Source organism: Falco biarmicus, chromosome 6 (genome assembly GCF_023638135.1).
Source record: "Falco biarmicus isolate bFalBia1 chromosome 6, bFalBia1.pri, whole genome shotgun sequence".
In the NCBI taxonomy this organism is placed as follows: domain Eukaryota; kingdom Metazoa; phylum Chordata; class Aves; order Falconiformes; family Falconidae; genus Falco; species Falco biarmicus.
In genome coordinates, this window is record NC_079293.1 from 58,381,989 (window position 1) to 58,404,859 (window position 22,871).

At 40.2% G+C, this 22,871-nt stretch overlaps 1 protein-coding gene across 1 annotated transcript in view; it reads right to left on the reverse strand.

The window, feature by feature from the left end:
* Window positions 1–12,137: 12,137 nt before the first annotated feature.
* NKAIN2 (sodium/potassium transporting ATPase interacting 2) overlaps window positions 12,138–22,871 on the reverse strand; it is a 572,965-nt gene continuing 562,231 nt past the window's right edge. The window contains exons 6-7 of the mRNA XM_056344570.1: window positions 21,292–21,373; window positions 12,138–15,818 (exon numbers count right to left, since the gene is read on the reverse strand). Coding sequence (XP_056200545.1) covers window positions 15,809–15,818; window positions 21,292–21,373 — 92 coding nt within the window. The 3' untranslated portion in view covers window positions 12,138–15,808. The remainder of the gene's footprint in view (window positions 15,819–21,291; window positions 21,374–22,871) is intronic.

Below are 22,871 nucleotides of genomic sequence, written 5' to 3' on the forward strand. Positions count from 1 at the left end.
AATCTCTGGACTGGGTGACACAAAGGTGACGTTCACCAGCTAAAGCAGCAATAATGACCTCACTTCACAAAATGAACCACGAGAAGCATTTAAAACATTTCAGAGCACTGGCATTTCATTCATGCGCAGGCATACACAGACGAGGAGAGGCAGAGCCAGCCACTGGCACTGCCCACTGTCCCAGGGGCTGGCTGAAGCACACGCAGATCAGCAAGCAGATTCTGATACTGTTGAAGGTGATCAAGACTGCTACTACGTCTTTGTTTATTTAGCTGCTAAAACGCATCTCTGGAGTCCAACATGTCATCTTCACAGGCTCTAGCAAGCAGAAAGTGCAAAGCTGTAACCCCTGTGAAAACTCTTTTCCTTTCCAAACCTCACATCAGGGTATGTCCTGGTTTTGGATGGAATAGGGTTGATTTTCTTCTGAGTAATTGGTATGGTGCTGTGTTCTGGATTTAGTATGATAATAATATTAATAACACCGATATTTTAGTTGTTGCTAAGTAGTGCTTATTCTGAGTCAAGAACTTTTCAAGTTTCCCATGCTTTTCCTATGAGGAGGCGCACAAGAGGCCAGGAGGGAGCAGAGACAGGACAGCTGACCCAGACTAGCCAAAGGGGTATTCCACACCACAGAATGTCATGCTCAGTATGTAAACTGGGGGAGTTGACCAGGAGGGACCAATCGTTGCTTAGGGACTGGCTGGGCATCAGTCAGCAGGTGGTGAGCAATTGTATTGGGCATCACTTGTTTGTCTTGGAGTTTATTTCTCTTTTTGGTGCCTCCCTTTTAATTACATCATCACCATAATGTTTATTTTTATTTTTATTTTTATCTTTATCTTTATTTTTATTTTTTACTTTTATTATCATTATTATTATTATTATAATATTTTATTTCAATTATTAAACTGTTCTTATCTCAGCCCATGGGTTTTACCTTTTTTCTGATTCTCCTCCCTCCTCATCCCACTGGGAGCAGGGGGGAGTTATTGAGTGGCTGTGTGGTACTTAGTTTCTGGCTGGGGTTAGAACAGTTGAAATGAAACAGCTGAATGAACAGAGTGGGGAAAAAAAAGTGGAAATACTATTAACGATAAAAATGCCAGTATACAAACCCCCTTCCAAAAGACGTTTATAAGGGTCAGTGCCACTGAAGTGAGATAACTGAACACCCCTTGGTGGGTGTTAGTGAACCAAAGAAGGGGTTCCTCTTTGGGTGAAATAGCAGTTGCTTAGGAGCTGCTTGTATCGGTATGAGCGTGGTAGGTGGTGACCACACAAGCCCTGTTACATGTGGAAGGCGATTCCCAGCTACCTCTGGGAGAAAATGAGCAACACAGCTCACAGCCTGCACACTCCATGGCTGATCTAGGAGTAATATGTAAGAATGTGCAGAACAGATCTTGATGCATACGTGGGAGGAAATCCAAACTTAAAAGCCAGGGGGGCTACAACAAGCATCTGCTGAGTGCCTCCCCTGCATGGCTCAACCACATTAATTCTTAGCATCCTAACCCTGATTCAGACCTTGAGGTTTCCTTGAGCTTCATCTTCCCTATGAAAGCATGTATACAGAGCTTTTGTTCAGAGTCCAAAGATGCATTTACTTACAACATGAGTTATTTACTCCACACAGCAAGCTTCCTAAATGCAATGTCCCATGCCTGAACTTGTGTTACTCATTGAATGAGTGAATTTCACTGTCCCATCCACTGATGAAAGTTGTATCCACCTGCACCTGAATAAGTAGTGAGGCAACTCATGTTTTGATCTTGTAAAACCTGACCAGGCTCTTTCTCGATATATGCTCACCTGCTTTTCCATCTGCTCTAGGAGTCTTTCACTCTTTAAGGATCTTCCTCTGCCATGCACACATCTCCTTTCTAGCACTTGCCTTCATCGTTTAGCTGTTGATGACTTTCTGGTACACTTAAGAAAGAACTGGAATGGCACTAGCTGCCTCCTTGGGGTTTCTAGGAGTATTTAATTTACACAGGAGCTCAAGATCTAGCAACTCACTGTGATCAGGTCCTCTAAATCTCTCAGGCAGGATTTGGGGTACTGCCTCTTCCAGACATCTTACTGTCTTAAAGGTTGAATGGTTTCCGATCACCATTTGTGCATTCAAGGCAGGTACTGAGCTGCATTCTGATTTAAATCCTCTACAAGCATAGCACGTTTTACAATTTTGTATGCCTAAATTTATGTAAAAAGAAGTATATAGACCCTGAGTTTGTAATAAAGGCCATGCTAATCTTACATGAAAAGTTCTGTTTACTGGCTGACAAGGATGCCTACTGCTGCCCAGCAAGAAGATGTTTTCCTGAATCACGGAAGGGCTGAGGTAGGAAGGCATCTCTGGAGATGGGCTAGTCCAACCCCAACTGAGCAGGGACACGGAGAGCAGGTAGCCCAGGGCTGTTTCTCATTGAGTTTCTGGACTTCCTTTACATATTAGAGGTTTACGTTGTGACAGATAGCATTTCATTAACAAGAAACTTCAGAGCTGGTGTCACAATTTTCAATTAAGTACCAAAATTACAAGCGATGGGATGAAGGAAGGAATGCATTTCCAGTCCAAGGGATTCTTTATGAATAAGAAGATATAGCAGCAGATTTTTTACATCAGCTTAGGGTCTTATTTGGAAAGACAATACCCAAGGGAGGTGATCTGTCTAAGGAATTAGGCCCTAATTCTGACGAGTGTGAAGCTGTCACGTCAGCTTTGCCAGCTGAGCAAATTGGACAACACAGCTCAAGACTCAGCCAGCACATGAAGCACTTTTAAGGTGTGCTGTCATTTAATCTCTTTGTACTCACTTCCAAAGCCTGCTGGAAGTTCCATAGTGAGTTTAAGCTCACTATCTACCATTTTAACTGCCCATACCATACTATGGCTCTTGTACATACTACTTGATACCTTGAAATCATCTTCTCCAGGACCAGAGTAGTTGTCACATGCCCACACACATGTGCCATGCCCCTAACTTTATGTCCTGTTGCCAAACCTGTGAGTGATTCAGATCTTCTCACAAAATCTTTCTCTAACAGAAAGTGTCAGCCGCAAACGGCACACATGCCAGGGGCAGTTCTGCAGAGAGCTGTGCACAAAAGCCAAAGCCTGACGGTTACCATGGGATTCTCTCATTAGGCTTTTACTGAATATACTGCACTCTTCACTGTTTGTTAATCTTTGCTGGTCTTCCCCGCCTCCCCTAATTCTCTGTGCAGGAATGTGAATCGTATCAAACTCTGGTGAGGGTACGAGAGCTGCCGTGCTCCGGCACCTGGCAGGGAGGTTCCACAGTCGCATTAGGCTTGAGAAATCCCATCTTTCAAACCTTTTCCAGATAGTTGTATTTATGTGTTGGTGTGTATTTTGGCTAAAAAAAGCAACCTTCTGCACCTGTTATTATTTAAGAATAGTAATAAATAGTAATAAAAAGCTTTGAAGAAGGAGGGTGCTTAACGTGCCCTCCTGCTGAGCATTGGGCCAGGTGCTCATTTTCACTAAGCTCCCTTTGTGCTTCTTCAGCAAGTGCCGGAGCCTTCAGAGGGGTGTGTTTTAAACTCTTGCTCCCATGAAGGGCCATTTACACTTCCAGAGAGGTACGAGAGGGTCCCAGTAATGAAGACAGCTATTATTTCATCCTTTCTGATTTACAAGCATATCCTGTGTGCCCAGGCTTGCAGGAATAATCCCTGGGGAAGACTTGGCTCTGCAGAAACACTCACTGTATCTAGGCATCCCATCAGGAAGATTTCTGTCCTTTTGGATCCTACAAAGAGCATGGTATAACAGACTATACCAAACCCCCCAGGGATGATAGTGTGACACTTTAATGCACACCATGTTTTACTTAAGCTTTTTTTCCCCACTTAGCTCCTCAGGTAAAGAAGCCTGAGTGACAGATTTTCCCTTCTGTTGTCCAAATCTCCAGTATGCTCCAAATACGTCAAAACAATCACCAGCTATCACACTGCTCTCCTGCTATGGATGTGCCTGTTTCGAGACAGCTGCTAGCCTGGATCAGGCTGCCCGCGCCGGCCTCAGGTGTTTCGTGGGCTGCGGCACAAAGCCGCGACTGCTGTAAGCCCACAGTAGGTTTTAGAAAGCTGGGAAGGGAATTATAGTGACTTGCTGCTGGCACATTCCTGTTAATGTGTTTGCTCACTTTCTTCAGGATCTTACAAGAATTATCAGTGAATTCAGATAACTGACAGGATCTTAGTTATAATTAGTAGCAGCTTCCCTTCTGGCACATGGGAAGGGCTAACAGCATTTTTCTTAAGGCAGAGTTGTCATGCTATCCTCCAGAGAGGTACTTTGAAAAAACAATACATTCTCTAACAACAACCCTCTCCCACTTGCTTAGGACAGATGGGAGGGGAAGGGATTCTGGAGAGATGGAGTTAGAGGGTAAGAAAGTATTGTACAAACTGTTGCAGTGGGTGGGCTGTTGCAGATCAGCTATTTTTGTTATTACTGAAATACATCCGTTATATCGGGAGCTCAAACAAAAATTACCAGTGGCAAAATGAAAATTTCAGCACAGATGTGTATGAGGTTTCTATTTCTGTCTCCATACAAGCTGTGAAAAATCTCAGGGAAATTAGCAGGGTGTAATACATGTGGAGTCCTGAAACTCAAGGGCTGAATCAAATTACTGCATTTATTTAGCCTGATGAGCAAAGTGTACCTGTCCACAGGGACTAATCACAGAGTGCTTATTTTCAAAGGTCCTTCTGTTCCATTTCAGAGGAGTTTGAAAATGAAAATAAACAGCAGTGGGGCTTTGAAAAAGGCCTAAGAAGCTAAATACCCAAGAAGAGTTTAAGATCCACTGACTTTCAGTGGAACTGGGGGTCTGGTTTGAAGTTAACTCTCCTCACGGACACCACAGAAACAAGGTGCCTGAAGGGATGGCTTGGGCTGCTGAGTCCAATTCTTTACAGCTGCAAACAGCCCTGTAAGGTTTGAGAAGGCTCAGCCTGAGAGACCATGTATACCCATCTGTATTTCCCCAGAAAGTCCTGTAGTTTTACGTGCCAACAGGTGCCTCTCTGGTCTCTCTCTCCAGGTTCTGTTACGGACGATACAGATGGTAAGTGAAGTGTAGAAAAGGAATAACTCAGGAATCAAAACTGAATGATGAACTTCCATTTCACAAGCCCGGTGCCATTTAGAGAGCAAGCTACAGCAGAGGTGATAGGACTGGAAGACAACCTAGGGGAGAGACCAGTCAACTCATTTAAACAGAATATAACAGAGCTTCTGGCCATAATTTGGATGGCTTCCAGGACTGAGAAGATTTTTTTCAGTGTAAACGGTCTGTAGGTCTGAGCTTGGGAGTGGCTTTTGAGATTGATCCTGATGGTTACCATGGCACTCCTCTGGTGCTGTGTGACACTTCCATGTCAATATTTCCTGCTACTTCCTTTGATTTTTCTAAATGTAAAATGTACTTCTAAATGTAAAACATTCCCCACTGATGGGGAATTATAAAATAATGAATAAGTAAAGCAAATAAGTGCATAGCAAATAGTACAAATAAGCAAATAACTCCCGTGATTGAACTAACTCTTTAGCAAGCGCAAAATCTCTGAGGAGTGAAGCAAGGCAGGGCTTTGCCACCTGAAATATAAAAAACTGAAGCCAGACAAAAGTCTGACTGCTTCTCCTACAAGAAAGAGATGATCTGAGTTAAATCAGGGTCTTGGTAAGAGATTTCAGCAGATCCAGATGTGTTTTTCCTGCTGGTGCCAGGAGGATGTGGCCTCTTGGACGGTACTGCTGGTCACCTCTGGGTAGTGCTGGTGATGGAGCCGATGCATGGTGTGGGTGTTTGGGGCTGTGGCAGAAGCAGGGAGGTAGATCTTGCTGCCGTTCCTGGCTGCACCTGCTTGAAGGAATTCTTTGCTTCATGTGTGCCTAGAGCTGTCCTTGCTCAGGTGGCACAGCACCACTTGACACACTGGATGCTTTGTCACTAAGATCATAGAGACCTTGCTTGATTTTAAGTGGGACTCACCAGAGGTTCAGTTTAACCACCCAGCATGCCCACGAGAACTGAGACTGTCATGGGGCAGCGGTCTCAAGCATCCAGGTGGGAGAAAGACAAGCTCAGGGTAACAGCCTGAAGAAGCGGTGCTGGTTTCTCATATATTTCCTTCCATGGAGTAGAATATGAGGTTGTACGTGTCAGTGACTGTCAGGGTGGAGGTCTCACTTGGATAGAGTTTTGTCAGGAATTACAAATCAGGCTGTGAATTAGTGAACAAGAAGCATTTTTGCATGGAAGACACTGCAGACTGAGTGATGCTTTTGGCAAAAGCATTGGATTTCCAGAAGCACTGAATATTATTAGTCCATCTTTTGAGGCTGTGCTTTATCTTTCTGTTTATGTGCAAAAATTTCCCTGCTGCTGAATTAGTTTGCTCAATGGAAAATTTATCAAGTCTGAAGAGCTCTGTGCAATTGAGCAAGAAGCTAGAAGGATGTGAAATACTTACACTGAGAAATGTAGGTTACAACTAATATTTAAAATTTATTTATAAAGGGAAAAGAGGTCATGTAGCAGATTCCCACTATCACATTGGCCAGATAGCTATGCAAATGTCTTTTGATTCCTCCTTAATACTTATGTTTTGCAGAGAGTCTCCCAGGGTGCTAATCCCCTGGAGTGATATTCATTCACATGAAATGAAATACACAGAAGAGTGGGAATGATAGAAAGATTTTACTGGCACAAATGTGGCAATGAGCAATTTATGTATGTCAGCACAAATGAGTATAAGTAAAATTTTTATATCACCAGACCATGCATTTTGCAAATGCTGAGCATGAAAGGGGAAGAAACCAGAAATTTTCTAGAGCATTAAAAAATTAATGGGACCGATTGCTGTGGGGTTTTGTTTTTCAAGCAAAACAAATATTCAGGCATCTTAATTGCAGTATGAAATCCTCAATTCTCATTGAAACAAACAGCAAAATTCCTACTGACCTTAAAACAGCTGGGATTTCATCCAGTTATCAAACTGCAGGAGACTCAAAAGAAAGGAAAACTAAAAGACAAAACATTTTAGAAACTGATGTTTTCCCTGAAACCCTTTTTTTTTTTTTTTAATACATAAACCTCTTGTTTTCACTACAAAGGTTAATTCTGAGACTCCCTCAGCACAACAAGCAATATTTTTGCATCCTCTTGAGATGCTAGGAATATTTCCAATGGGAAACAAATGGGGTTTAAATGAGAGGTGAATCACGGAATCAGAGAATGGCTGAGGCTGGAAGGTGCCTCTGGTGATCATTTAGTCCAATCACCCTGCTCAAACAGGGCCACCTACAGCAGGTTGCCCAGGGCCATGTCCAGTCAGGGTTTGGCTGTCTCCAAGGATGAAGACCCCACAACATCTCTGGGCAACCTGTGTCAGTGCTCAGTCACCCTCACAGTAAGAAAATGTTTCCTGATGTTCAGAGGGAACCTACTGTGTTTCAGCGTGTGCCCACTGCCTCAGGTCCTGTTACTGGGTACCACTGAGAAATGTCTGGCTCCGTCTGTCCATTCTTCTGTCATAAACCAAACCTGGGGTTAGAACTAAAAAAATTTGTGCCTAAGGCTACAGCCCATTTTATTTTAGGGGGCACAATTTTCAAACTTGATAGGAAGAAGGAAACGATTTTTGATTGTTGATGTGAAAATGAAATAAATCTAAGCTAATAACAAGAATTCTAGCAGCTATTTGCATGATTGGAAACAAACCCAAGAGAATAAAACTGATGGACAGAGAAAAATGAGAAGATAGAGACAAAAGGTGTTGACCAGATGTTATATGGTGCTCTGAAATCATTGCCTACGTGTTACCATCACCTACAACGTGACCATGTGCTGCCTTCCTTGATTCCAGATCACCTTTGCAGACACAAGGAGTGGCACAGTATCATTGCTCATGTAGTCCAGGTAGCGTTACACCTTTAGGTCAGCTAGGGTATGTGGTATAGGGCTCAGCCCTCGTTCATGCTGACATAGTTTCCTCTGACACCTTACCTTGGGTTTTGGCAGTCTCCCCACTGTGGTTTGCACCACAAACTTTTTGACTGTAGTCAGCTTTGTACCATGGTTTCACTCTGCTAACATCTTCATTAGTCTTTAAATGTACTTTCATTTTTTTTTGCCTCCAGCCCTCTGATGCCCTCCAGTTTAACAGATTGGGTGGTTTTCTAAATCCACTGGGAACGGCTGTCGCACCTTTCAGGCTGCCATGGCTCTTGTCACTGGGACTGTCACCTTTTACATTTCCTGAGAAGTTGCTCCTAGCCACCTAAAAGTGCGGTCAGATTTTGGCCAGTGCTGAAGATGCCTGAAAATCACACCCACACTGCATATGTGTATGCAATGAACACATGGGAAATGTTTTTTTATCTTTGTTTTTATTTTGAGGTTCAGTGTTCCTGATAGTTAAAAATATTTGTCCAAATGAGACAATACTTTCAAAGCATGGTTTCCTCTCTGTCTCAGTTCTTCATCCTTCACAGACCTCTGTCATGCCCAGCATCTGTCATTTTGTAATCTGTGATTTGATCTAATTTGGCTATTTCTATGTATTGGCTTTGAAGGGCATACTATAACAATACTAAGACAAAAAAGTTATCTAATCCTATGGAAAACATAGTGAAACTGCTGACATTCTTCAAACATTCTTGCATTGCTTTCCTGGATTTGAGCTAGAAAATATAAAGCCAAACCAAAGATGGAACAGTTGTTTTATATAGCATCAACAGTGTTCAAAATGCTTTTCATAGCAAGTTTCTGTCTGAAGTTTGAGCAGGTATCTCTATGTTATGCCAGACAAAACCTTACATTCCTGTCATGTTGAGCAGACAGTGAAAGCAAAGATTAAATAGGAAACGAGGTGGCTAGTAATTATAGATGGCTAGTATTTCTCAAGGCCTGAGGGAAATAAACAAAAGTTCTTGGCTATTGGAAGCTTGGAGTGTATGGCTTTAAACAAGTAACTGTGGTCCCTTTACATGCGTAACATGCCACATATTGGCATGAAAATATTTGTAAGAAATTGATGAATGAAACAGGAAGAATAATGAAGAAAAACGACAGTACACATACCCTCCAGAGAGCAAAATAAACAATGTAAGTGTTCGGTAAATAAATCCCTGCAGAACTCTTAGAAATGACTTACTGATTAATTGAATCAATTCATCAACCTTTTGTGATGGCATCAATTTGCAATCCCTTCGATGTTGTTCCTCTTCCATAGCTACTGTTTTAGATGCCTTTAAGATATAGCATGTGATATAATACATCTATATTGAGCTATCATAAATTAATTGGATACTCTAGTGAGATGTAATTCGCTGATTCTTTTACTCAGCTCTCATAGATACATGCTTAAACTAACTGTATCACCTTATAATTGTACTCCAAGTTCCCTTTTCCCTGCCCTTCTCCTTTTCCTGAAGTTTTTTGCCGTGCACTTTTTTGATTATCAAATTTTAACAGCAGAGTGGAACTGTGACATTGTATTTTTCTTTTTCTTTTTCTAATTTGAAATATTCTCATCTACTTACTCCTATAAGCTCTTTGCAGAAAGGACTGTCTTATTACTGTGTTTAGATTGTACCATGCTTCTGCATCCAGTAAGTATCAGAAATTGCAGGTTTTTTATACAGAATGCCCATCTGGAAAATAAACACTTGGGACTTTGAGCGTCTTGAGAGGAGGGATGGGAAAAGCTAAGCAGAAAAGGGGACAGGCCGTGTGTGTGTTTTTATATCCTCACCATACACTCACATAAAAACTATGTATGTGTGTATGTATGTATGGACAGAGAAATGAGCCAACATTTAGCACAAATGCACATAGATGCATGAATACTGAGTATCACAAGTAAATTAATGCAATCGCACATACTTACGTGTTCTTCTAGGAACAAAAAGTTCACTTGCATAGAAAACAACCATCCAAATGTTTGCCAGAGGAAAAAAAAACAACAAACCTGAGACAAATTTGAAGAGACTTAAATGTGAATCTGTTTCAGCCAACGTGTTCACAAACACATTTTCTATGAATTTTCTTCTAGTTCACCTGTGCTTCTTGTAGCTCCAGATATTTATGACTCTCTGTGTACTCACTGAACTATAGCTTTAGCAAAAGTAATTGCACATTTGAAAATGATTCCTACCAGGGCTTGCTGTACCTCATGGCTTCTGTAACACTGCCAGCCTTTACTGTTCTGTTAAGTGTCTCCCTGTGTTTGGGGCCTTTGGAAGGTATACACAACCTTTGTGCTTCCTCTTCTTCCAGTGGTGCATATACCCACAGTGACGCCGTCCTCCATGACTGCCATCGCTGTCATTGTGTGAACAGTCTGGAACACTAGATGAGACAAAGAGCAGTACACAATTTTGGGAGAGTATTTGGGGTTGTGTTCAGGCAGAGGGGAAGAGTTAGAATGGGACAAGAAGATGCTGACAGGGAGAAAGAAATGAAATATATATGAAATAGCATTCTGTGTGGCAGAACAGAAGACTGTTGAAGAGTGCAAGCTGAATATAAACGTGCTTCTTCATGTTTAGCTCCATGTAACTTATTTCCCAGCAGGACAAGGCAAAGCTAAGGAAGTGGTTAGGTAACAGATGGCAGCAAAGATACTCTTGCACTGGTGAATGCAAAATCTGGCTTTTGTACAGGAGATTTAATTTTGAATCAGAGATGACCACAAGCAATTTTTTTTTTTTAATTCTCAGGCTTCACAGTACTCCTATCTATCGAAAATAATAATCCCAAGGCATTTGGAAGTCTCAAGAGCTAAGTCTTCTACACAACAGAGAGCAGAAAAGATGGTGTTTTGATTGGACCTGATAAAAAACCTCTCTAGGAACCTCGGAAGGATTTGGAAGATGCTTGTAAAAGAGATTATCCATCTCACTTGGTTTCTGAGAGATAAAGGAAGAGTGCATTTTAAAAGATCCTTCTTTTGTACATATGGAGAAAGATGCACAACAGATGCATGTATGATGCTACATAAAACTCCACATTTGGTATAATATCTTTCTTTTTATCCCACTCAGCTATGCAAAGGTCACAACTCCAACCAGCTGCAATTGCCCCTCTTGGTGACGGTCTGGACAGACTTGTCAGGGCACAAGACCGAACAGAGCCAATTTCTTCAGTCCACGGCTGGGGATTAAGCTTTTTAGTGACTACAGGAAGGAAATATCTTTTACTGACTCATTTTGTTCCATGTCACTTCTCTAGAATCATAGAATCATTTACGTTGGCAAAGACTTTAAGATCATCAAGTCCAACCATTAACCCAACATTGCCAAGCGAATGAATAACTGCAGTCTAAAGGGCAGTTTCTTTTATACATGGTAATTACATTTAATATTGCACATAGCTTGGAGCAGACTGATTAGCATAACAACTGCCTAGATCTTTCTCCAAGGAGTAGTGGACACAGTGCTGTCTGCAGTATTTCTGTGCATTGGTTCTTCAGTAAAACCTGGCTTACCTTTAGTGTCTGTCAGCAATCCACATGCACTGGGAAGAAGCCAGATTAAGATTAGCTAGAAAACAAACTCAAAAAGTCTATCAATTTTGTCTCAGCTATGTTGAAAAGACTCATCAGTAAAAAGCAAGCAAACAAAACATACACATAAGCTATTCATAGGGCTTTCCATCTTTGTGAGAAAAATCCTCATCCTCTGAGTAATTGCATTTAAATATAAAACAGAGGACCGGAAAATATTACAGTCTGGAAGGATTCATGGTGTATGGAGTTTTGCTTTGCTTACTATCAGTGTGCTCAAATGGAGGGTGGGAGTGCAAGTGATCAAAACCTTCAGACACGAAGTTAATAGCCGGTCCTGTCTGGAGACATCCAGGGATCAATACATACTGCACTAGCCTTTGTCAGCATGCCGTGTGGCAGTTGAATGTTGCAACCAGTACTTAAATTAAGCAAATACAGCATGAACCATTTCTCTTTACCTGACTGAAAATTATCACTTGCACTATAATTATGGCATAAGAAGTCCTAATGACAATAATTAATGAACTCGGTAAGGAATTGTCTTAGGAGAGCATGACCGAGTATCTTGAAATGTATACCATTCTGCTCCACTTTTATTAAATGACCTCAGGCAAGTTGTCAATGCATGTGAACTCTATAAAGATGTTACTGAAGACAGGATTTCATCATCTCAGTGTAGGGACAATCAACAGCATATAAAAGAATATTAATGCAGTGGAAATATCCATGTTATATAGCTCCTTCTTAACAAGGATTACTTTTGCAATACTTAACACTGTTGGCAACTGTAAACCTATCATAGGCTTAAAATTCCTGATGAGTGGGCAAAAAAGACCTGTTTTCTAAGTGAAGAGTCTGTTGCAGTCAGCCTTGTAAAAGAAACCTTTTAGTGTCAGTGATAATGAAAAAACCTGCTACCTATGACAGAATTAAAATGGTGTCATGACCTGGCAATTTCTATTCAGTGCTGTCACATCCATGCACTGCACAGATCGGGATTATCATCATGTAAATGTAATAGCATTCTTTATTCTGCATTGTTGCTCAGTTGGGAACAGTAATTCTAAGTTTTCTGTTAAGTTCTGAATAGCAGCAGGGGGCCATGAATAGCTTGGAAACCTATATTTTTTTCCATTTATTTTTTTTTAATGCAAATTACACTAGTAAGTCAAAAAAATCACTTTTGTTAAAAATACATTCAGAATTAACAAATGCCAAAAAGAAAAGGAAAAAAAAAAAAGACACATTTGGATTGTATCTCTTGCCTTCTGAATATTTAAGTTTATAACAAAAGCCCAGCCTAGAAAAATAACATTCTTTACTGGATTTTGAGGAGGATACAGCTGTACAAATCAAAAATGTCATCCAGATATTCTCATATTACTGTGCTCTAAACTGCTTCCTGAAGAGATCTGTCCACTAATTATTTAGTTTAGTAGTCAACAGTTCTAATTTCTTTTCAATGGTGGTGCTCTAACTGCAACTTAAGCAGGGCTATGAATACCGACTTCATGTAGGTATGCATGTGTATATATATGTATGCTGCGTGTATGTCAGTGTGTGTGTATCTACTCTATATGTAATATATGAACACGCATTTATATTGTAATCCTTAAGAGTTAGATATGCTTCCTATTTCCTAAGCACTTTACAAACATTAACAATTCAGACCTCACAAAAAAGCCTGTGAGGCACACATTATTCCCGTTTTATAGGTGGGAAGACTAAGACACAGAGAAATTAAGGCCAAAATTTTCTAAAGTAAAATCAGGCCTAAAAGCTACATGTAGACACTTCATTAAATCGTCTGACTTCTAAAATTGCTAACTACAGCAGCCGCTGTTCCATGGGAAATCACTGAAACGTATGAAAAATTATCTTCTGAAAATTGGATTGCTGCTTAGGTGCCTAAACTGGTTTCTTTTCATGTTAAAAAATGATTTTTATAGAAATATGATCTTGATTAACTGGTATACAGGGAAAGCTAAAATACCCTGTTATATTTTAATACCATTTAAACCTCTACATCGTGTTTAATACTATATGTCTGCTATATTGAATACCACATAAAAGTAGAAACTTTAGAAATCTTTCAAGTTAAGGGAAATTTCAGCCTGGTGCTTGAAAGTTGCATGATTTTCCTGGGAGTGAAAAGCAGCTCTACCCAGAGCGAACTCAGAATTTCAGGTACGCAAGTGTGAAAATTTAAATTTGAGATTCAAATCAGCAAGGAATGCTTTACAGGATCAGGCCTAGAGGACATGCCTAATTCACGCAGTAAATCCCTGGCAGGATCTATGGCTGGAGCCCTTGGCCCCCTGCATCAGAGTCTCCCTGGGTTATGCAGCCCCTGTCAATGGTTATTCCTGTGTATTTTATATACCTAGACATACACACACACACACACACACACACACACACACTCTCTTACATATATATATATGTATATATATATATATATATATATAAAAATCTCACTGAATAAATGTAAGTATAGTTCCTGAACATGTCCTGTATGTTGTTTTTGCTGATGAATGCCTGTTCCTCTGTCATTGTCCAGAGTTGCTGCTTGTGACACCGTACATCCATGCAGACACAGTAAAGGACACTGGTTTGTACAGGGATGGATGAGTGGTGTGAGCGCACAGGCCATGGGAGCCTGGGAGCTGTGCAGGTATGGGGCTTGGCCAGCAAGGAAAAGGGAGTTGCTCGGAGGACTCTTGAGCCTTTTCAGGCACTGACCTTCCCTCTTACCCTCAAAAGCTACGTGGTCACCTCAGGTGTGGTAGGTGCGTGTATTTGCCTATGCAAGGTCTGAGCAAAGAAACAATGACAATCCAAGTTTCCGAAAAGCCTGAGCAAAATATTGGGTTTTTCCTAATGAAAGCCACCTAAGTGCTTGAAAATACAGATCAGATGTAGAGCAAAACATACGTTCCTAGGAGTTCAGAGTATTTCATATACACATTGACCTACTAGCAAAATTTCCAAAGGCATCTTGTTGCCAACTACGTAACAGCACAGGTTTTTTTTCAGCCACAACAATACAGGAAGATAAAATACACGTTCTAACACACAACAGATCCCCCAAATATACCACAAAAATGTCTCCAATATTTCTTCAACTCAACTAGTCCCTCCCTGCCCTCCCCAACTGAAACAAACAAACAAAAAAATATGAGTCCCTTATGGTGCAGTTAGAAAAAAAAGCTCACTTACAGAGGATTTTCAGTTGAAATTAGATATAAAAGAGTAAACGTAGCTAGTACATATTCAGTTGGCCTTTGTTGATAGAAATCTGCAGATGTCTCTGTAGTTAGTAAAAGACCTTTAGAGATAGCTATAAAAGCACCTACAGTGCAATAAATAAAAACAGCGGGATTAAGAAGCACTGTTTCTGCTGCTTATTTCCAGTAGGTTCAATTATTAGTTTATGTTACCCCTTTCCCCATCCTGATCCCGAAAAGGTCTCATTTTTTTTTTTTTTTTTTTTTTTTTTTTTTAACCATTACAAACTTTGTTCCTTGACCACTGTGGAGCCTCAAAAGTAAAGCACTTCTCAGACAGCTGGCAGTTTTCTACTTGGTTGCTCTGGAGCCATGGAGCAACAGAGCCTTATTCCCTGACATGAAAACAAAACAAAACCAAACAGAAGAAAACCACTGACTTAGAAATCGTTCAGAATTAACAGCAGCATGTTACTTCAGAAAGCTTGCACGGAGTTTCTCTGATGTGCAACGCAGTTGGGTTAAGGCAAGTATGAACTGTACAGCCTTCAGGGCAAACAACGTGCTGTCTATTGACTTCTGCTGCAAGGTCATCCTGGCATTTTTAGTGTTGTGTTGACTAAGGAGACTTGACACGGCCAGGAGTGCGGAGGTGGCTCTGAAAGCACCGAATTTGCTGGGTTCATGTCTTAATCCAGATGGGCCACGCTGGCGGTGGCCGGGGTAGGGAAGAGCCAGAAGATGGCACAAACACCTCTTCTCTGGCCCTCTGGTGCTGGGAAGCAGGAGATCCAAGGTGGGGGTCTGGGGCATCTTCCTTAGTACCTGTTAGAAAGAGGGGCTGAAAGTGTCCATTGTTTTATGTATCACTGTTCAATCAGCTTTTTTTTTTTATATATATATATATATATATATATTTTAGCACAAAAACTGGATCATTTTTGCTCTTTGAAGAACCAGAAGGCCATCCTGAAACAGTTTCTTTGACAGGTCCTCCAGCCCATGTTGAGTAGTCCCCATGTTTACTTTGACCTAGAAGGAAGACAGAAAATAAAAGATACTTATGATCCACCATATACCTATCTGATCACTGCCCTGCTGCTCTGGTGCCCTTTTGCAAGCACGTGTAAACGACCACCAAGTAACAGTTCAGCTACACACAGGATGAAGAGGACAGAAAGACAAGTGTTTGCTCAGGTGATTGCTTGGCTTTCTCTGGAACATTGACAGAGAAGTCAGCACAGGTTTTCTGAACCATTCTAGGCAGGAGTGGTATTTAGTTAGTCTTAACTATATAGCCGTGGGTCAACTGATAGATGGTGAGCTCATCTATATATATAAAATACATCAGAAATGTAGCTGTCTTTGTAAAAGCAAGAAATGATGCAGTGTGAGGACAGAAAGGCTGAATTGTAGGTGCCTGGGAAAGCCACCCAAGGCGCACTCCCAAAGCAGACTGCATGCACGAGTGCCACAGTCCTGCACACCTGAACCGTCGTGTCCCAAACCCGTGTTTTGTAACTCCAGCTTTCAGCCTGAAATGGGCAATGTTGTTCATTGCTAAACAAGGCTTAGCTGATAGTTTACTTAAACGAAATGTTGCCCATAATGTCTGAATCCCACAAACACGAGGAGAAAATAACACACCAGATTTGTACTGCATGAACTTGCTGTGAGGGTGGTTGTACGGTAGGTGCTGTTTTTTGTGTCTTGCTTGTTTCATTTATACTACAAGTGAATGGTCAAGTAGGTAGTACTTTCAGTATGTGCAATTATCTAGACAAATACCTGCAGCCTAGACTAGGAGACCATGACCAGTGTAATGCACGTGCAAACACAACAGAGAGAAAAGATGGGTAGTATGAGGCAGATACACTAACACCTCCTACACCCCTCTCCTCCTGAGTTATTGATTCAAAATCCCTCTAGCGTTTGGTGAAAGATTGGATCCCGTTAGATAGAAACTATCATTAAATGCCTTCTTGTGAAAAGCAATGCCTACCAACAGTCTTGTGTAGCAGAATACACATAAGTGGGCATATATATATATACACACACATATATATAAAGGGGTGTGTGTACATATTGGTGTGTGTGTTTCTATGCATATATAGTATATGTGTGTGTGTATATATATATATATATGTATAATGCAAAGATCCTCATACTTCACAGAATACGAGGAAAGCAAACTTCACTTCAGGGCTGAACTGCTTTTGAGCAATTTCTCCAGTGCATTAGGCATCAGCATCAGACATGCATACTTTTTTTTTGCTTCACTACCTCTTTTCTTGAGCAAACAAGTTTCCCGTGGAAAATGTAGTCTCTCTATCCTCCTGCCATCCTACCGTTCTTAGAACAGTGATCATGCAGTGCAGTCTTGTTCCACAACTATAACTGTGTTTTTTCATGTGCAGTGGAATCAGTGCCATGGAGCGTTTAGTCACCTTCCTTGGTCACCAACCAAGAGCAGAATTTTCTCTTGACAATTGTTTTCCACCATCTTACTATGTTCTTGTCCCATGGTCTGGAAATGAGCACTGACATCTCCCACACGGAATGCCAGGAGGCTGCTTTTTAGTACATCAGCTGTGGCCACACTGCAAGGAGGTACATGAGCACCGGTTCTGTCCCATTCTGTTTAAAAAGCGTATTCATTTTGAAGGGAGTGTCTAGGCTTCTTGGTTTGTACAGCACAGAGCATACTGTTGGCACTTAAATAATAAAAAAATCCATTTATAACAGGTAGACAAATGTAATGATAAGAATTCTCCCCCAAAACACCAGTGTTTTATTTAAAACATAATTTTAAATAGAATATATTTTTCTTCTGAAAAAATAAGCTGATTTAAATTAAATGTGAAATTGGGAGAGATGATAAAGACAGTTGTGATTGGAATTCAAAGCCTAAAATATAGAAAAAAGAAACAAAGTGAGCCTGAATCTAACAATTCTAGACTATTTAAGGAAACAGTAGCCAGAGATATTCACCTCAATGCACTATCTACAGATAACACTTCTTTTCCATAAACCAAGATTTTTTTTCCTTAAGTATCCTGTTAGTTTTTGGTAGTTTTGCATAACTGATGAAATTCCACACAAGTGTACTGTGTTTAAACTAAACTGGAATATTCTTACAAGTAGAGCTTGATTGATATCACAAATCAAAGGTAATAAGTCTTTAGATAAAAAACTCCTGTCACAATAGAAACATAAACACGAGGAGCCTGAATAAATCAATATAATTATTTAATTGGTTGTGTAATTTTGTGTAGGTTCAGTATAACCTCCAAATTAATAAAACGAAGTGCTAACTTTAGCACACAGGAGGAAGCTGGTTACAAGAAAGTGTGTCTTAACAGTTAGCAATTAGTAAACCCAGCATTCCTTCGGGATAATAATTAAACTGTGTGTGTAAAAAACAGTTAAAATTGATTTAAAACACTTGGATGTAAATCTGTCTGGCTTGAATTGAAATAAAAGTTTGTGTTTATGGAATTCTGTCTTTGCAATCCACTAAATCAATTCACGTCAGCAAGCAGTATGTAGGTGATGACTGAGACTTACCATGCCATTCTATATGTCTTTAAGATTTCTACTATTTCTGTGTATTAATTGATCTGGTAAATATATGGGGGTTCTCTGTGCTTATTTCTGGAATACACGTTGAAAATTGCATTTTGACAGATCTGTAAAACTGTTAGAAACTAATAGTGTTTTATTAAGCTCTTCAAAGCTAAGGTCATATGTTCTCCTTCACTTTTGTAGTGTGCCTAGCACACCTATAGGCACCACCACACCACAAACAATAAAAAGAGGCATTATTGTGCCTTGGGATATGGTTAGTAACCAAATGATTTAGAGGCAGCTATCTACTATTTCTCTCATAAACCCAGAGATCCCCATGAGTTGCATCCAGTGTGAGCCTGAATAGTAGAGGATGTAGATGTGGCAACAAGCTATCTTAGCTGATCTTTTGTAGGAATTAGAAAGGATGATGCTTAATATATCTTCCATTGCCTGTGGATTCAAAGATAATTTGTGGCAATTGATAAAGTAGTGGAAATAGTTCTCTGAATACAGCTATGTGGATATGTATGGGTAGAGTTATATCCTAGATGGATAATATTACACCTTGGACAGTGGTAAGAGTATGGCAATGGGCTCCATAAAGCAGAAGGTCTGTCCTATCCTATCCTATCCTATCCTATCCTATCCTATCCTATCCTATCCTATCCTATCCTATCCTATCCTATCCTATCCTATCCTATCCTATCCTATCCTATCCTATCCTATCCTATCCTATCCTATCCTATCCTATCCTATCCTATCCTATCCTATGCCTTTCTGTGTTAAATGATTCTTACCTTTTACTCCTCACCTAGAGATGCTGAGCATTGTAAAGTGACATTGGCCAGAGAGTAAAGTCCTGGTTTTGTTTTTTTTTTTCTTCTTGAATACTCTGGAGGCTAACACCAATGTTCCTTGGTGAGCAAGATTCCTAGGGAACCAGACCCTCCCTCCCAACAAATAAAGCTTTAAAACATCAAGTATGGCCTGCTGTTATCATATTTGTGTGTTTTGATTTCCAATATGTAATATTGCTGTAAACAATCCTATGAACCAATCAAACCATGGCTTGATTAATTTGACACTTGAATTTGTCACTCCACTACCTAATGGTCTGCCTACGTTTACAGAGAAACTGCAGGGTGAATACATATGCATGTGTTCCTAGCGTGCCTCAGCTGTAAATAACAGAAAGGTACTACTAAATGCTGTAAAAACCTTAAGGACAGACCATAGCAATTCTAGAGAACCTTGTAAAATACTATGCAGTCAGAGGGAAGCATGAATTGTCTTTGACTGCAGCTGGGACATGGCAATACTTTTGTGGGTTAACTGGACAAAATGTCGGCTCACATACTGATTTCTGTCTCAGTTAAGACAGCGAAATCACCTATACTCCAGTGAGAACACAGCATTGAAATAAGGTAGAACACAGTTTACGTGGACGAATCATAACTCTTCATCTCGGCTACAAGCTTAAAAATACTGCCTTCTTATTTTCCACAGGTCTAGCTTGCTTTCTAGTCGGTATGAAGATGCTCAATAAATACAATCTGCTGTTCTGGAAGAAACACTGAAAGCATAAAGAGAATGGGATAATATCTCAGCTAGAGAGCTCCATATGTTGATGGCAAGGTATGGTATACTGAGAAAGAAATAGGATTAGAATTGTTCTAAGTACCTACGGGCCACACATAATACTAGGAAGGAAATAACATTTTCTAAATGCACAACACTGTGCCAAAAGTGCAGGTGAAAAATCTTTACTTGAGCACAGACAGATGGGAAGCTGAAGTTAAGATGGCATTGGAGATACGCACTGTTGTAATTTGAGATTATTAAAAAGCTCCTAACAAAGCTCCCAAAGGGCCCGATCCTAAGCACTACCACAGAATTGATTGTACCACTGATAAAGGAGTATATGCCAGTTCCATACAAAAATCCACTAATCCATTAGTAGACTTGCTTCCACTAATCAGAAGAAATGAAATTACATTCAGGGGTGAATGGAAGTGTATGTTGGGATGGATACTGTTTGCTTCTGTTTAGTTCTTTTCCTCAGAAGAGATGTTCAGAAGAGAAATAAAGGAAAAAAGTAAATGTTGCCCCTTTGTGAGCTATTTTGTGCTGTGCTTTTACCATGTAGGCCAGTGATGGTAATAAAATCACTTCAAAAGGCCACAGCAGTGAGGTAAGATTTATCTGGGCAGTCAGGACTGTCTTGAATTGCAGCTGGCATCAGTGCAAGAAATATTTGGAGACGGTTATTCCTGGACTGGTCTATGGTTGGTGTTAGCTCTAGTGTGAATGTAATCCAGTTGTGTGTATGTGCTAAGATTTGATTACCCATTTAATCCCTAAATATATCAGGCTGCACTTCTAGGCAGTGGATGGAGTTGTCATTCACTGGCTAGGTAAAATACTGTCTTCTAATCAAGCTGGTATTAAAAGCCATATGTTGTTACATTTTTTTTGTTATTTTTAATTGTGGAGACTGGAAATGAGGTACAGAGGTGCCTCAGTGAACAGTTGTGCTGGTAAGACAAATACTAAATGCACCCGCTAAATTAGCAAGTTGTTGAACTTTTGACAAATCTTAATAAAAACACTTTTTTGCAACCAAGTTTTGTCAGATCTGGCTGGTTTTTATTACACCAAATTCTCATTGCCTCTGAGCGGAACCTGCTTGAATGAAAATGGGGGAAAATCAGGTGAGAGCTGGGTTTTATTTAAACTGTGACATGTTATATCCTGCCCTAAGAAATCATTATAATTCGACAGAAGAGTAATGTTGGTGCTTAAGTGTAGCTTGAATTTGGTCTATCAAAAAAGGCTTCTGCCTATTCTGAATTTTCAAGTCACATCATCTTTCAGCTTAATGATCCTTTAATATCAGCCTGCCACTCTGCAGAATATCTCAGAAGTTAATACTTACATATACATGGGCTGTAGCTGTAAATGAGATGTCTTCTGTGGACCTTGATAGCCGTAAGAGTCAAATCCACCTATGAAATCAACTGAAAGGGGGAAAATTGCTTTCATTAGCAACATCTTTTCAGAAGTGATAGGCACTAACATTCAAGAACCACCCAGCACACAGATTATTTTTGATAGCCCCCCTAATAATCTGTTGAAATTAGACCAACTAATTGTGGAAATGCAGAAAAAGGGTAAAAAAAAAAGAACGCCCAAGTCCCCTTTTTAATTTTAAATTCAAATTTATTTTAAAATCACAGAAACACAATGAGGCATCCCTCCATGTATAACAGCCATCTGTCTATCAGAAATAGCCACACACATATGCACATCCCTGTTTTTCAGGTAGACCACCTCACTGGAGTACAGAACAACATGCTATTCAGATATTAGAAATGCGGAAACCCATTCATTTATTGGTATGAATGCATTGCTCCTGACTGTGATTACCGTGTCTGGCTTGTTGTCATACTGTGGTTCAGTGATGTAGAGGAGAGAGCACATTAATCCGACTCTGCGAGACAAAAGTTTCCCCGATTCCCTGCTTTGACATTTGGGTTGAAATGCATGAACAGAGGGTTGGAACAATTTATCTGAGCTTCAGAGATGAGGCTTCACAGATCTAAAGAAGCCAACATTTCTCCCAAGATACTGGAGGTCTGCAGGAAGGTTGTAGGGAGGGAATTATTTATTAATTCATACAGTTGTCAGTTCCGAATGGTCTTCTGTTTATTTTAAACAATTTCCAGGGCAATTCAATCTCATCTGAGCCTGAGACCCCTGTTTCTCTGCTATAACACTGTCTTTACACAGGTAAAAGCACACCCTTTGCTTCCTTTGCACCAGGAGACTAAGTATTGGCTTTGGGGGTTATTTGTGGGCAGCTCTCATCCCTGAAATATTGTCTTACATAGAAGATGTGAATTTGACTTTATTGTGATAGAAAAAAGCCAAAGAATTCAGGTATGGAAGTACATTTTTCACAGATCTGGATGCTACTACTGACAGACTGGCTCTGTGTACATTAAAAGGAAAAAAAAAACCCAACCCCAAAACAAACCCACAAAACAAAAAAACCCAACCCCAAAACAAACCCACAAAACAAAAAAACCCAACCCCAAAACAAACCCACAAAACAAAAAAACCCCACCCCATTCTTTGTTAGATGATAGCTTCTTGTGGATCTTAAATGCAGAAACATTCACATCAAAATCACAAAATGTAAATTTATAACCCTTGGTTTGAGAACTTTCATAGTGTTTGGAGTCCTTAAAACTTGCATTGATAGGTTATCTTATACTAAAATACCCCTCGATGTCTGCTACAATTAGCCACACTTACCAATGCAGGCCCAGGCATTCCAGACATGTTACAAAGTCAAATTCTTGTACCCCTCTGTCCACCATTTACTTTTTAAGCAAGAAGCCACCATAACACTAGACAGGATTGGTACAGTATGTCTCCATTAGAACCACAGACACTTTGAACCTGTCATCTACCTTCTTCCCTAGCACGAATGGCCCCTGCAGAAATAATTTA